Here is a 15081-nt window from a genome sequence, read left to right as displayed (position 1 = left end):
AATCTTGCTGTGGAGGAGGCGAAAATATGTGGACAGATTATCAATGTTTTAAATAGGTATCACTTGTAGCAATAGCCCGAGTCAAACACAGTACTTTTCAGCACAAGCAGTGAAAGTGAAAGGTGATTGGGGAATCAGTGGGTGAATTTGTGAATTAATTTTTGAAAGGGTGAATCAGTGGGTGAGTGAGTGTGTCAAAAAAAGTTGGTGAGTCGGTGAGCGAGTGAGTGGGCGGGTAAATCAGTGGGCGAAGAAGGATGCGAATAGGTACGTCGGTGAGTGACTGAGTGGGTGAGTGAATGAGTGAGTGGGTGTTGAGTAAATGAGTGGGTGAGTGAGTGAATAGGTGGATGAGGTAGTGGATGAATCCGTTGGTGCGTGAGTAGTTGAATGGTGAGTGAGTGGGTGAATGAGTGAACCAGTCAGTCAGTGACTGAATGAGTGGGGGATCACCAGAAATGGGCTTCACACATTGCACCCATATGGGCGTTGATGGAGGACATGTTCACAAAAAAACATATATTATTCACAGGGCACTATCTTGGCACAACGTAAGGTTCATCGGGAAATGATTATAAGGAAATATTGTCCAGTGAAACTACATTATGCGACGCATTATATCAGACACTGCATCTGTCAGTTTCTGCTCACAGCAGTGACTATGTTTCTGGGTGTCACTGCGTCCGTAGCTCTATATGGGTTTGGTATGTATCTGTCTTCGAAAACTGAAATATATATTGAATCTCTGATTAAGTTGCTTTTCAGTTTAATCTTTCGCAACGTCTAACGTGTCAACGTATCTACTGTTACTGAGTTCTGATTCTAATTACCTTTTCGTATACAGCTCTAGTCTCCATGACAACTGGATACCCATACACTGTTACACGCGTTGGTGAAGACGTTACCATGGCCATGAACCTAGAGAATGTCAGCTTTATATATTGTGTATGGGTGAATGGTTCGGTATCTGAGAGACTGTTAGTGGTCCAGCCCAGGATACACCGTGTAATGGTATTCAATAACAGTCACACCGGCTACAGGACCAGGATCAGATACACCGGGGAGGACTCACTATCACAGACCGGACAGCTGAGGTTTACCATCTACAATGTTACTGTACAGGAAGCTGGTACTTACTACTGTCAGGGAAGCAATGGACAGGAAGTTACTGGATGTAGACAGGTCCTCGTTGTAGCACGTGAGTACTGAGTGGAGTTAACAGAACGGTATATAAGTAAAAGGATGCGCCTACATTAAAACGTAATTAAGGATATATAAAGACGTTTGTGTGTGCGTGCGTGTGCATGCGTGCGCTTGCAAGCCTACTCACAGATCCGGGGTAGAATTGATCTTCATTACCCCTTGCTTGTCGTAAGAGGCGACTTACGGGATCGGGTAGTCAGATCCGCTGACTTGGTTGACGCATGTCATCGTATCCCAATTGATTAGATGTATGCTCATGATGTTGATCACCGGGTTGTCTGGTCCAGACTCGATTATTTACAGATCGCCGACATATATATGGAATGTTGTTAAGTGCGGTGTTAAAACAACAGTCCAACCAACAACTTACTCGCAGTATATCCGAATCCACCTGTCTAATCCGAATCCCGAAAGTGTAACATGCTCTATTTGTACAGATGAAGACGAAGACGAATGTCATGTCCTTTTAAGATGTCCACTATATGATGATATCAGACGTGAGCTAATGGAACGCTGTGATGCACTAGACAACTTCTCTGAACGCCAGGAGCGTGCTAGTTTTATACTTTCAGATCATGTGATATGTCAAATAAACTATCTGTCTGTAACAACATCCAGCATATCTAACGTCAGTTTTGCGACGCACCTTGGGGTCAATCCAGCCAACCCCCTCTCTCCGGGCAAAAGATTTATTCATTTGACCAAGGGGAATGTAGTTGTGTCGTACATGTACTTTTAATCAACAATCCGGTTAGGAGTATTAGCGAGTCGCTGGCGCTTATTTAATTGACAATAAAGGCGAATACTTAATAAATAAAAGTGTCAGAGCATTTAGTTCATTCAGTTTATCATGTCTCAGTGGATTCATATTTTAAAACGTTTTTCACAGAGAGGCCAACCACACATTTAGTAAAACCATGTTTATTGGCTCTGGTGTTAAAGTCTCGGATCATCTGTTACATTTTTCACAGAGAAGCCAGCCACACCTACTATCACCGGACCTGCCTCACCTGTATCAGGTGAGAATGTCACCCTCACATGTTCCTCCTCCTCCCGGAGTCTACCCCCGGACCATCCCCCACTGACCATGACCTACATCTGGAGGAGGGACATGACCCTGCTAGAATCTGGTGATGAGTCTCCTACAGGTGGAGATGACCTGACAATACCCCACGTCAGCAGAGAGAACCAGGGAGACACCTACATTTGCCAGGCTGTGGAGGAGGGTCTGGTGTCTGACTGGAGTCACGGACATATACTGGATGTCCTCTGTGAGTAAGAACGTACCTTTGTTTACGGCACAGGAACCTCACATATCTACGCACCTTAGCATACAACTTACATAGAACCTTTATATCCTGAATCATTATTATGATAGTACCTTTTTGGTTCTGATAGGAGTTAATGACGGCTACATAATAATGTGTCCATTTATATAGCTCCAAACTCCACACCAGGTATACTCATAGCGCCAACAAAAAGGCATTACTGGTGTCCGTTGATATAGAACTTTCGGAAGAGAACACAGCCAGAATCTGTGGTGAAGGCTTTCAGCTTCAAAGGCAAGCGGTGTCAGGTGTTATGTCCAATATACACGAACACTTTAAAATTATGTCATGTCATTGTTTCTCACCTGGACATATATTTTAAATGAGGAAAAAAAACGGGCACGGACCACTCAGCTGAAATACACAAGATCAACACAAAACTAACAATACATAATATGTACTGAATCAGATCAAAGCGATTGAAAGTATGGCATGAAAATTTCATGTTTACAATTTTCAGTCAGGAGTGTGTGATTTGACCCTGAAAACTCTGACCATGCACAGATGCAAGAAAATTATGGGAAAAATAATCTACAGTGATTTATCGACGAGTACCCGTAAAGGTCCCGGGGTAGAATAGGCCTTCAGCAACCTATGCTTGCCATAAAAGGCGACTCTGCTTGTCGTAGGACGCGACTAACGGAATGGGGTGGTCAGGCTCGCTGACTTGGTTGACACATGTCATCGGTTCAAATTTGCGCAGATCGATGGTCATGTTATTGATCACTGGATTGTCTGGTCCAGACTCGATTATTTATAGGCCGCTGCTATATAGCTGGAATATTGCTGAGTGCGGCGTAAAACTCAACCTACTCACTCATGGGGCTTTTGTCCTCAAAAACGCTTCTTTTTAAAATCGTGACAACATTGGGTTTACAATTAAGAATACGGTAAAATGCATGAAACGTTGACAATATCTGGTACAGGCACTGATCATTAGAGATATAATCGTAAAGGCATCAAATGAGATATAGAGGAACGTCAAGATAATACATGACTCGAACTGTCAACGTTGGTCAGGCGGAGCATACAAATGACAATATCGGACGTGTACATACAAAATACAGTTGACTGTAGATTCCCACTGTTAACAAAATCACAGTTGAGCGGCTATCCAGCTCGTACAAAGAAAACATTGGACGTTTCCCCTGCTGCGGTCGCGGTCGACCATCCAGTCGGAATACCTGACTGATACGTACACGTATGACTTAGAGGAACAAAAACAGAATGTGCGTAATGTGTCGTCGTTTGCATTTGAATGTAATATTTTCGTGACAACAGTAAGATCTTTGAAACTGGGAGTCTTATATTGGTGGGCCTAGACTCGACAAGGCTAGCAGATGTAGATGTGATCAACACTATAAGTGGAATAGGCATTGAGTAAAAAATAAAACCTAACCAACTTCAAAAGTCTAAACCGAAAGTTGATGAAATATTAATTCAAGTGAAATTGATATACAATGGTATTGGTATGATAGAAGAAAATATCAAGTTATCAAATTATTATTTCTGATTATATCACATGCTTTGCAGATGGACCTGACCAGATACAGTTTCACGGCACAAGGGACAATCTGGAGGTAGAAGAAGGGAAACCTGTAACAGTGAGATGTTCTGCTGACTGTAACCCTGCCTGCACTGTAACCTGGTGGGACACATCCAGACAGATGGTGATTACAGGACACAGGAAGGTTGTGTTGTCGATACCGGCTATAGATGTGTCTGTGTGTGGACAGTACACGTGTCATGTCAACAACAGCCATGGGAGTGCATCACGCAACCTGACACTAGAGGTCTTCAGTAAGGCCTCCACAGATTCCGGAAACATGCTTTGTGACAGAATATGTAAAATTCAAGATTATATTTGCATGAGATATGTAATAAAGTTTTTACTCCCTTCAAATGGATGCAATGACAGTAGCACTGGCAACTTGACCATTATTATTGGATCCCTCTATGAAGATGGATCGATGGGTGTTGTATCGAGAACGCAACTGGTTGTATTGCAGTTGGAAAGTGTCATTTTAGATGAACATCGGAAGGGTCAACCCAGTTGACATGCCATGAACCTAATTAAAATCTTCTTAAGAGGGGTGATGTTTCTGGGTTATAAGTGATATAAAACTCCACTCATTTACTCACTCACATCATGTACCTTAAATAAAGCAGCATATCTTGCATGTTATTTTTTTCTGAAAGGTAAACAGGATTATACAATGTTAAACTGAATATTGTCCATATTAAATGTTTCAGCACGTGAGCTTAATGAATCTGGTGTCGTTTTCATCGTCCCAGTGACTGCTGTCTGCTCCATCCTGATCGTGATCATCACTGTCGTCGTCATGGTTGTTGTTTGTAGAAAACAGAGACGTGGAGGTAAAACGGTGTGATGTGACAGTGAATGACTAGAACTCACAAACACTTTGGTTCAGTAATTACATATACCGATCTCACTTAATAGCGTGTTGAGTGGATGCTTGTGCGTGTGCGTGTGCGTGAGTGTGTGTGTGCGTGTGTGCGTGTGTGCGTGTGTGCGTGTGTATGTGTTCAGTGCATCGTCAGTAAGTTATCCCTTTGCACTTCTTATATGTAGTGAATAATGTATGACAGTCTGGGAAAACGACGCGCTGGTTAGGAAGGTGGGGATGGGGGATCAGATAGTTACCAGAGTAGTACTTTAAAACGTTTTACCCCACAACTCATATACATCTATGCACCTATAGAAATGTTAAGCAGTACTGGTAAGTATTGATTTGATGCCTCTTCTTTGTCTGCAAAACAGAGTAGAGTAGAGTCTGATGTCTATTTCCACCATACTCAGTAGAAAGCTAGCTGATAATTATTTCACTTCCTACTGACATGTGATACATTTTCAAGGAAATGATGATTTTTGTCCTACTTATATTAAGTGATTCTCTCTAGGTGTGATTTGTGACGTGTCTGTGGTGTATCTTGATTAAATGTAAAAGTGTCCTTGATGGTGAATATTCATCAAGGAAGAAAACCAAGTCTCTTGTGGGGAAATGGAATCTGAGACCGTCTTTAAGGAAGAGTTTGAAAGAGGACAGATTGTGAGAGGAGACTGTGAAGTATACTGAACTACTTTAGAAACGCACCATTGGGATAAGACGTTGAATCTCCGTTTTAAACGAAGAAAAGAACTTGTCCCTCTTGACACTGAAATTGTCAATCAGGGTTGAAACACAAGAAAAAACAAAAGTAGTCAGTGCAAAGTTGAATTAACGATAACGTTGAAGGGATCAAATTTATTTCCAAACGCGCTCAAAACTTTCACAGAGCCAATGTCATTTGCATAATCCTGCTGCAAAATGTGAAGACGTTGATCTGGCGCCATGCTGGGAGCAGGAACGACTCTTGTTCTCAGTAAGTATCATTTTGAGCTGTAACTCGACTACGGCAGACGTCCACACGTGTCCTGTCATGACTATCAGTCTCTCAACAAATCATTAGTAATACGCTTCCCTCAACGCTGCTGAACTCAACAATCACCGTTACGCTGTCCACGTCACTCTGATCCTTGTATACGCATGACTGAGATGAAATCAGGACTCGTCAGTGAATAGAATACTTATGCGCACGCAGCCCTTGCTGACGTAATCGCTATCGTACCGTCTGGAGACTGACGATATCCCTTCTTCCATGAATGGTAATATCTGTTCTGGAGGCTGGCTTGAACTTGTATGCGGCGATCTCGGGCTAGACACATGGTTGGCAAGGATGTGCTCGATCACATGTTGTGCCCAAGTCAACAATTTGGTGCAGTTCAAAATTTCGGCGTGATTTTGGTGCACAGTTGACTGATCTGACAATGTGTTGTGAAAACGCCACGTTTATGCATTTTCACGGATTTTGCAGGTGAAAAGTTGATTTCCAGCAAATGGTGGGTCACGTGGGCAGTTCTTGGTATGCGTCAAGTTCATCTGTGAAAGTCAGATTAATTCGAGCACAGTTTCTGTTCGTTTTGCATCCTCCATAATGAATGATAATATGATACTCGCGTTTCTAAAGTAATTCAGTATGGAACCTTCAAGATGATGCTTGAAGAGGATATATATCAACAGTGTGCACAAATTTACATGTTTAATGAACTTCAGTTTCCAAGTTTATGTTTACATTGGCTCCAGGACACTAGTTTTAATCGACATTCATGCCTCAAGACACTGGTGTTACTCAGGTTGCGTTTGTTCTACAAACATGTCGTTGTACAAACATGTCGTTCTATAAACATGTCGTTCTACAAATAGCAAGATATTTATTTCCACTTCAAAGATGTATAATTATACAGGAAATTCGTTTATCTTCTATTTTGCATCTAACATTGTGGATATGTCATTATTTACACAAAATTATTTGTTTCAGGTAGAGGATGCACATATAATCGGTGAGTAAGGCCAAATGTGTAAACAGCTGACTTAAAATTATGTAGTAGCTGCTATTGTGGAAACACTTAATCACAAATACAGTGATTTGATTAGCTCTATTTCACTTATCAGTAGCAGTATATGTGAGGCATAAGCCCAAGCAGAATTAATGGCACATCGTTAATGAGCTGTTGGTGTCAAAAAGATTTCGTTCTTTCAGGCAAACGTTAGAAGAGCTTCAAATACTGATAACTTGCTTACCCATTTTGTGAACACATTCATGCATATAACTGTAACAACTATTTTGTCCTTTTGCAAAATTTTGTGTCTGAGGACAGCTGATTGTTTTTTGTAAATATTCTTGAATCCAACCACTTTCTACATTTCCTTCCCCCAGCGTTGTCACATACACCCGTGACGCAGACACAGGCGGAGGCTACGAGGAGATAGTAGGTTGGTGCTGGACGTCATTCTAGTGCGTCACGTCGGTTGATTCAGATGACGTTAAACAGGTCATACGAATTATTTAAGGGGTAGTGTTATGTAGAATGTCTGAAAAACAGTCCGGAACCGTTTGCAACCAAAACTACAGGTCTATTAACATTTTATAATTCTGACAACTATTAGCACTGATTGACCTTCTACTGAAACTCATACCGTATGATGTACAGTATCTCTTAAACTCTTAAACTTCTAAATGGAGAAAAAATGGTAACATCAGTGTGCAAGAAATAAATATATACTTTAAGTTTGTATGCATAATTGTTCCCACACACTTTAAACTTTCAGAGAGAGGATGTGCTCGTCATCGGTGAGTATGTTCATCAATCTTCAAGTAAGATGAATAAATATTTCATCACCACATTGGTGTAAGTACCCGTGGTAAAGTGATTTTCATCAACCCATACTTGTCGTAAAAGCTGACGAACGGGATCGATGCTTGTGCTGTTGAACACTGGATTATGTGATCCAAGACCATTTATTTATAGATCGTCAACATATAGTTGTCATATTGCTGAGTGTGGCGTTAAACAACAAACCAACCAGACAAAAACTATACACGACTTGGAGCGCGATATGAACTGAGAGCGTGTCACAGCTTAATAATTTCCTCTCATTATGCTAACATTCAATGTTCATTTTTATCAGTGTGGTGTCGTATCACAGGGAAGACGAAAACGATGGGAGCTACCAGGAAATAGAAGGTTGGTGTCTGAAGGTTAACAACTAGCATGATGTGTAACGACTGTGAAACTCGAACTGCCGTATAGGGTACTGATATGTCGAGTAAACGTAGCTGGAACTGTCTAGTGTCTGAAGCCTGGAACAGGACTCGTGTCTCAAACCGACCAAGGAGACCAAAACCCCCGATTATTTAGTCTTAAATAGCCATAATAGAATTGCTATAACATTGTAAATAGTGTCGGATATTCTAGATGTCCGAATAGTTATGACATTTCTCAGTGTTCATAAAGCACTACCAGATATTGGTGATAGGCCGTGTTGGGGAAAAGGATCCACTAGTCTGGAGAGCTGTAATGGTCATCCCGGTGAATGATTCTTTCTTATTCATCGCTTGTTTACTTTATTGTGTCATAGTTCTTGTAGAGCAAAATACTGTTTTGTCAGTTGACATTATTTATGTCATAAAGTTATTTAGTGCTCTAACAGGAACTAGAAAATACACCATGGTGAAATACGTCGCTATATTGTCACATGAATTATCATACTTAATACAAATATGTGTCATCTTTGTCTTGTATCAGAAGGTGATGCAAACGTAGACGACATCGTCCCCATCGTAGCTGTCTACTCCATTATGCTGACTGCTGTGGCAGTTGTGGTGGCAGCAGTCACTGTTCTTGTTTGCAGGGACGTGAAAGGTACAACGAATGCATGAATATTTTTGCATGCAATGTAAGTTTCAACCCCCACCCCTCCAATCCCCAACACACCACAACCAACAAAAATTTACCCCAACGTGAGGGCCTGGTCAGAACTTCAACAACCATGCTTGTTACAACAGGTGAGAAACGCTGGTTGATTATGCTCATGCATGTTTTTCCGACGTATCCCAGTTGCGTATATCGACGCTCTTTATATCAACCACTGGGTGTTCTCGGCAAGTCTGGCGTGTATCAGACAAGCGTAGTCTAGCTGGGATATTGTTGAATGCAGCGTCGAACAGTATACGGGCATATCCGTGGTTCACCTTGACGTGCTGCAATATTTTCTTCTCATTTTAGTTTGTGAAGTTGTTTTGATTCCTTTATTCAGTAATGGAGCGGTCGGTAGGCCAGTGGATAGGGTGTTCACGCCACAGACGCAGGTTCGATTCCCTATATGAGCATAATGAAGCCATATTTATGGTGTTCTAGTTTTGGTGATGTTGATATACTAGTCTGAGAGCGACTAATTCTTTACGGTTACTCAGTCTTTTGTTTTACTTGCAGAGAACCAGGACAACAGGTACACGTTTTCATGTTTTTATCTTAAGTGCTGGAGTCAGTCATCGTAATAACTAGTGAACAAATCTTCATATCAACGGTTGCTGTCTTCTGTGTCAAACACCATTTAGTCAACGTACCTTTAGAAATCTTAGATAAACGCCGGCATCGATTACCTGTGGAAATGACAGAGAAAGTAGCAAATGTATCTATGTAACTGATGCACAATTTGCTAAAAAAGTGTTGGAAATCTATGACCATAGTTGAAGTGGTTTATAGGAGGTGATTTCCGCTGCACACTGCTTGAAAGAAAAATACATGCACCTATGGGCAAGTGCAACATAAGTGTAATGTTGTGATTACAGATTTGGTGAATATCTCACTGTGATGGCAGAGAGATCATGCCATCACTTCAGAGATGTACCTCGTGCTTCCAACAACGTTGTCTTACCCCTATACGATTACGAACGACTCCTGCGGGATCAGTTCCACATCTACACATCTCTCCATCCTTCATCTTCCTCATCAATGGACCACAGTACTAGGTGAAACCTAAACTGACGGTACAGTTCCACGTCTACACGTCTCGCCATCCTTCATCTTCCTCATCAATGGACCACAGTACTAGGTGAAACCTAAACTGACGGTACAGTTCCACACTTACACGTCTCTCCATCCTTCATCTTCCTCAACAGAGGACCACAGTACCAGGTGAAACCTAAACTAACTGTACAGTTCCACGGCTACACGTCTCTCCATCCTTCATCTTCCTCAACAGAGGACCACAGTACTGGGTGAAACCTAAACTGACGGTACAGTTTCACATCTACACGTCTTTCCATCCTTCATCTTCCTCAACAGAGGACCACAGTACTAGGTGAAACCTAAACTGACGGTACAGTTCCACATCTGGACGTGTCTCCACTTTTCAACAGACCCTATACTTCATTTACTAATCACCCAACAACAGGAAATGTTTTCCACGATGCTATTTTTAACAGAGGATTGTACTGGTATTGGTCTCTGAGCTTAACTGATGTATTTCAAAGTATATTAACAACACTGATTTAGCATCAACATTCTTATTCAATTAATAAAGTTAAAACCTTTTATTTTCGTTTGATGAAACTTATGTTATATTTCATCAACAGCGATACTGTGAAAACACAATGTTTCAATCAATATAGCTTTAACCTGTTTTATCAGAAAGATTTAACTCTTATGCTTTCTCAACACACCGATCAATATTTTATTACTCATCCGTTGTAGATATCACTGTTAGGTAATGTTAGAAAGTTATTACACATTGTGTAATAACACCACGTGATGACGTACGTATGACGTCCGAGTGTTTTATTGTTATGACGTCAAAATGCTCATACCTCGGTCACAATAGCATTAGACCTTGCTTCACTCTCGGAAAGCTTAGTGTCATCACACTCGTTGAATTCCTAGTAAAGAAGTACTTTGCTCGATATTATTTAGCTAATGCTGGGTGAGTAATAAATAAAATACGAAACTGTGTCCCGTGTAACACCATATTTATAAAACTCGTGAATGGTATCGGTATCTAACGAGCGAAAGCGATTTAGATACCAAAGCATTCACTCGGTTGATAAATAAGGTATTACATGGGACATAGTTTAGTTTTCTCTGTATATCAAACACTACACACATAATAGGATTGCACATGGTAATTTGCACATGAGCTAAATGGATGGGCTTGTCGGCTAAGGCTCCACAATTTCTTAATTCCATAAGTCATCAGTAACAGATCGGTTTCCGATTGTGATCTTTTGATTGTCAGCACCTCAAATAAAACTCTACATAAATATAATACCCATTTTCAAATTACATGCACACGTGCTCGTGGACACACACGCACGTACGCACGGACTGACACTCTCACACACGATTCAATAAGAATCGTTAAAAATCGTTAAATCGTTGTTTTTATGTCTTCTATAAATGCTTTCAAAGTTTTACTTTAGTTTTAAATGCTGCAAATTTGATCAACCAGATTACTTCAAACAGATGTTCCACATTGTACAGGAATGCGCAGAATTCACAGTACTGCTATCCTACTTCCGTATTGGTATCACTCTGCCTAGAATGTATTCCTCAGGAAGTATTTGTCATAGGAGTGACGTATCGTGAGCAGTAGCTTAACACCAGCTGACATTTGAACAACTGTTAACAACCCGTTTCCTGCAGATATCAGTCAACCACTCGTGTAAAAAAATAGAGAATCTTACTCTCGTGTTTCCTGATATCAAATATATCAACACAAGTTGATAAAGTAACAAATATCCGAGGCTTGGCAAGGATATTTTCACCTTTACCAACGGTATTGATATAATTGATATCAGGAAACACGAGATTGAGATTCTGTCTATCATCCAAAATCATTCTTGATTAGTTTTCAGTGAAAACTGTACATGTCTGAAGACAGCACTACCATCAGACTTCCAGTGCATCGATGTCATAACATTGTGACGTTATCGAGTTCATGACGTCATATCATTGTCAGGGCTTTGTGGAAAATCTACTGTCAAAACGATATCTCTTAGATGTCGTCTGATCTGAAACAATCCACATCTCCTGCGGTACACAGTTTTGGATGATAAATGCTGAAGTTACAAATGGAATGTAAAATAGCACCCTTCGAAAACGATACAGCCGTGTGTTTCTGTACTGTGGCACAGAAAACGATTTTAACTGTACGTGGTTTCAGATCGGACAAAGGCACGAGACAGTTTTCAATGGAGCTGTACGTAATAGATCGTTAATGACCAGGAAGGAAGACGTCATTACATACTGGCTCTTAAAATATGTATTGGAACTACTTCATGTTTCCACTTACCAGTGTGTCATTACACGTCCAGTCATCAAAGGCATGCTCTTCTAGCAATACCATTGCTTTCTGTTTCTTGTCTTTAATTCCTGTCTGACACTTCTCTTCCTCGGGTATTTTGCAATTGTTAGTTACTTGAGGTATGCTGCCAAAAGTGCCCTTTCAGAAAGTTGAACTTCTAGGTTTAGAACTGCAGAAGAGAGGGGAGTGCCAGTCCTGTACAAGGGAACATTTTAATCTTGCCACATGTCCTGCATGAAATATGCTATCTTACATTGTGCATATATTATACTCTAATTTAAAATTTCATGGAACATTTAAATGTAAGAATATACAAAGGATTTCTGCCACATATACCCAATACTGTATAGGATGGTGTCAATGTCTTCACTCCAAGAAAGCTTCTACATACAAAGATGTGAATGGTATCTATATTTATTACGCTCTCTAACTCAGCAAACCTCAGACTCATGCAGTAAAATAGGAATAATTTTAGTGTCAAATACCTTGAAGAATAATTCAAACGGAATTGGTATAAATCTATGTAATATCTGTCATAGTACAGTGCGAGAGAGTTAGGGAATCAGTTCTCTTGGTAAGAGGTCTGACCATACCAATCCATACACAACATATTAGTAAAGGGAAATAAGAATGTTCTAATTATCGCCATGAATTTATTGTAAATTATGTTGAAACTAGTGTGGCAATATGAGTAATCCTAGTTAATGAATCAGAAACTATTTGCTTCACTTTATTCATTCTTCTTGTATTTCAGTAACCCCATGTTTCCAGAAGACTGAGTCATGCATCAACTTTTTGCAATTGAATGGTTGCACCTCCCGACAGAATTAAGAGGAAATGAAATCTGGAAATAGTCCATCTTACGTTTCAGTTGGGAGATGTAAAAAGGAATTTTCAAACCGATTATATGTCTTTGACAGATGAGTCAAGATCTGGCCACCATTTTGACGTTACCAGTGAGGTCATTGAAGAAACGGTGTGTTGGTTAGGCATTAACAGAAAGGTTTACAATGAATTATTACAACATCTTCACAAAGCAATCAGCCATTAAAGGACCTAAACATTACATGTAGATTTGTTACAGATACTAGAATGGTCAGGGTAATTGTTCAGTTAATACTCTACACGTCACCACTGTGGACGTTCACAGAATCTACATTTTCACAAAACAACTTAGTGTTAACAGTCTTATATAAACAATTTTAAACATTAATGCAGAATATATGAACCATACGATAAAGGCTGAACCGTTGCACATCAACCTGAAGTTAGTGTAAAGGGAAACAAACAGTAAAGAGATGTCCATTAGATTAAAGTTAACATAGAATAACAATAGTAAAGACTTCTCGGACTAGAAGAAAGTAAGGTTATATACTTGACTGAATTTACTAGACTCTCTGATTTGTGAATGTAATCCATATTCTGTTCTATTCTAGCTATCACAGATAATCGCGTTTACAGACAAAAAACAACTTACGATGACGTTTTGTTGTGAAATTGATATTATATCATACAGTTGGGACGAAGCATCGATGGCCAGTCGCAAGTATTCCACGAAGGCATATGTGGTAGGGGATTTGACCCTTTGCAATATACACTCAATACAGAAAAACGCACAACGCCTTGCTTCTATTAGTTTTAGAGATACTGGGCCCGGATATTCGTTGCCAGTGTGAACTTTGACATGGTTAAGACTGAGAAGCACGGTCAGTTAGTTTTAATATCTCCAGTTTTCAATAACACACCAAATATGCTTATTCCACGATGATATATTAGAAGCAATTAATACCCAAATACGTATACAATGGCACGCTGAAAACAGTTCAATCATCTCTGGACGAAACTAGATATTAGGTTTACATTTGTATTCAGATCACATGGTATTTAGAAAGAGAATAGATATATGGCTAGGGATATATAACCCGGTCGCCGAATGAAGGCTTAATACAGGGAAGTTCTCGAGTGTATATAGCTTGTACGCCATTAAACCGTTTTGAAGAAACTCCTATCCTTCCCAAAATCATTCATGGTTGATCAAATCTACAAATAGAGCATAAATTTCCCACTTTTCTTTTCTATAAAAACCGTGAAATCACGGGAATCTCATCAAAATCCGGCCTGTAATTCCACGGGTAAGTCGTAGGCAATTGTCAAAAATGTACGACGTTTTTTTTCTAAATGGATACCTATTTTATTCTAAAGATGCTTGAAATTATGCGATAGGAAAGAATCACGACACAAACTGAACGTCTGCAGATTCGTGACCTTACTATGAACGCACCTATAATACTAGGACATGAACACACGAACAGTCTTTCCACGACTTGGTATGGCTGGCACGTTCCTTCCGTGCAATGACATTGACCCCCCGTCTACACCGCTAACGCCGACTGCAACTGGACGTGGGTGGCAACGACGTGATTGGTAGAGAGTGCTGTCTACTGATGAATGTTGGATCAGTCTGTTCAGAAACGGCTGGGTTTTTCGATGTATCGGAGGGTCTTCAAGGAAAGAGACGTCTTTTTTATGAGGCTTCATTTGTGGCGACAGAACAACTAAAACTGTACTTTTATCGTCGGACCTCTAGACCTCTGTAGTCCCCCTCTGTCCTCCTGTGGAATCCCTTTAATTTCTCATTTCAGTCAGTGAACTTCTTCCTTCTTCGGGTGAACCTTGCGAGTTAATGTCTTAACATGTGGCAGTTTTAGCACATGGGACTTTATTGAACCATTCCAGGCCGGTTTGAGAAAATACAATAAAGGCAGGAGAGAAAAAGCAGAGTATACCTCCTTGCCTAATTTCTGTGAGGTGATGAAAGTCTCACGGCTCTTTCTCGGGGATCATTA

General features: G+C 40.3%; 1 protein-coding gene across 1 annotated transcript; it reads left to right on the top strand.

Annotated features, from left to right (window-relative positions):
• The first annotated feature begins 906 nt into the window (after window positions 1-906).
• LOC137260877 (cell adhesion molecule 4-like) lies at window positions 907-10158 on the top strand. Its single transcript, XM_067798452.1, has 12 exons — window positions 907-1198; window positions 2175-2474; window positions 4065-4331; window positions 4785-4907; window positions 6912-6933; window positions 7311-7366; window positions 7703-7724; window positions 8063-8118; window positions 8683-8796; window positions 9367-9382; window positions 9726-9905; window positions 10056-10158. Exons 1-12 carry the CDS (start codon window positions 907-909, stop codon window positions 10156-10158), a joined length of 1551 nt encoding a protein of 516 aa, XP_067654553.1.
• The last annotated feature ends 4923 nt before the right edge of the window (window positions 10159-15081 follow it).

Source organism: Haliotis asinina, chromosome 1 (genome assembly GCF_037392515.1).
Source record: "Haliotis asinina isolate JCU_RB_2024 chromosome 1, JCU_Hal_asi_v2, whole genome shotgun sequence".
Classification (NCBI taxonomy): Eukaryota; Metazoa; Mollusca; class Gastropoda; order Lepetellida; family Haliotidae; genus Haliotis; species Haliotis asinina.
The sequence above is the reverse complement of the archived record's forward strand: the minus strand, read 5'-3'. Positions and strand labels throughout refer to the sequence as shown.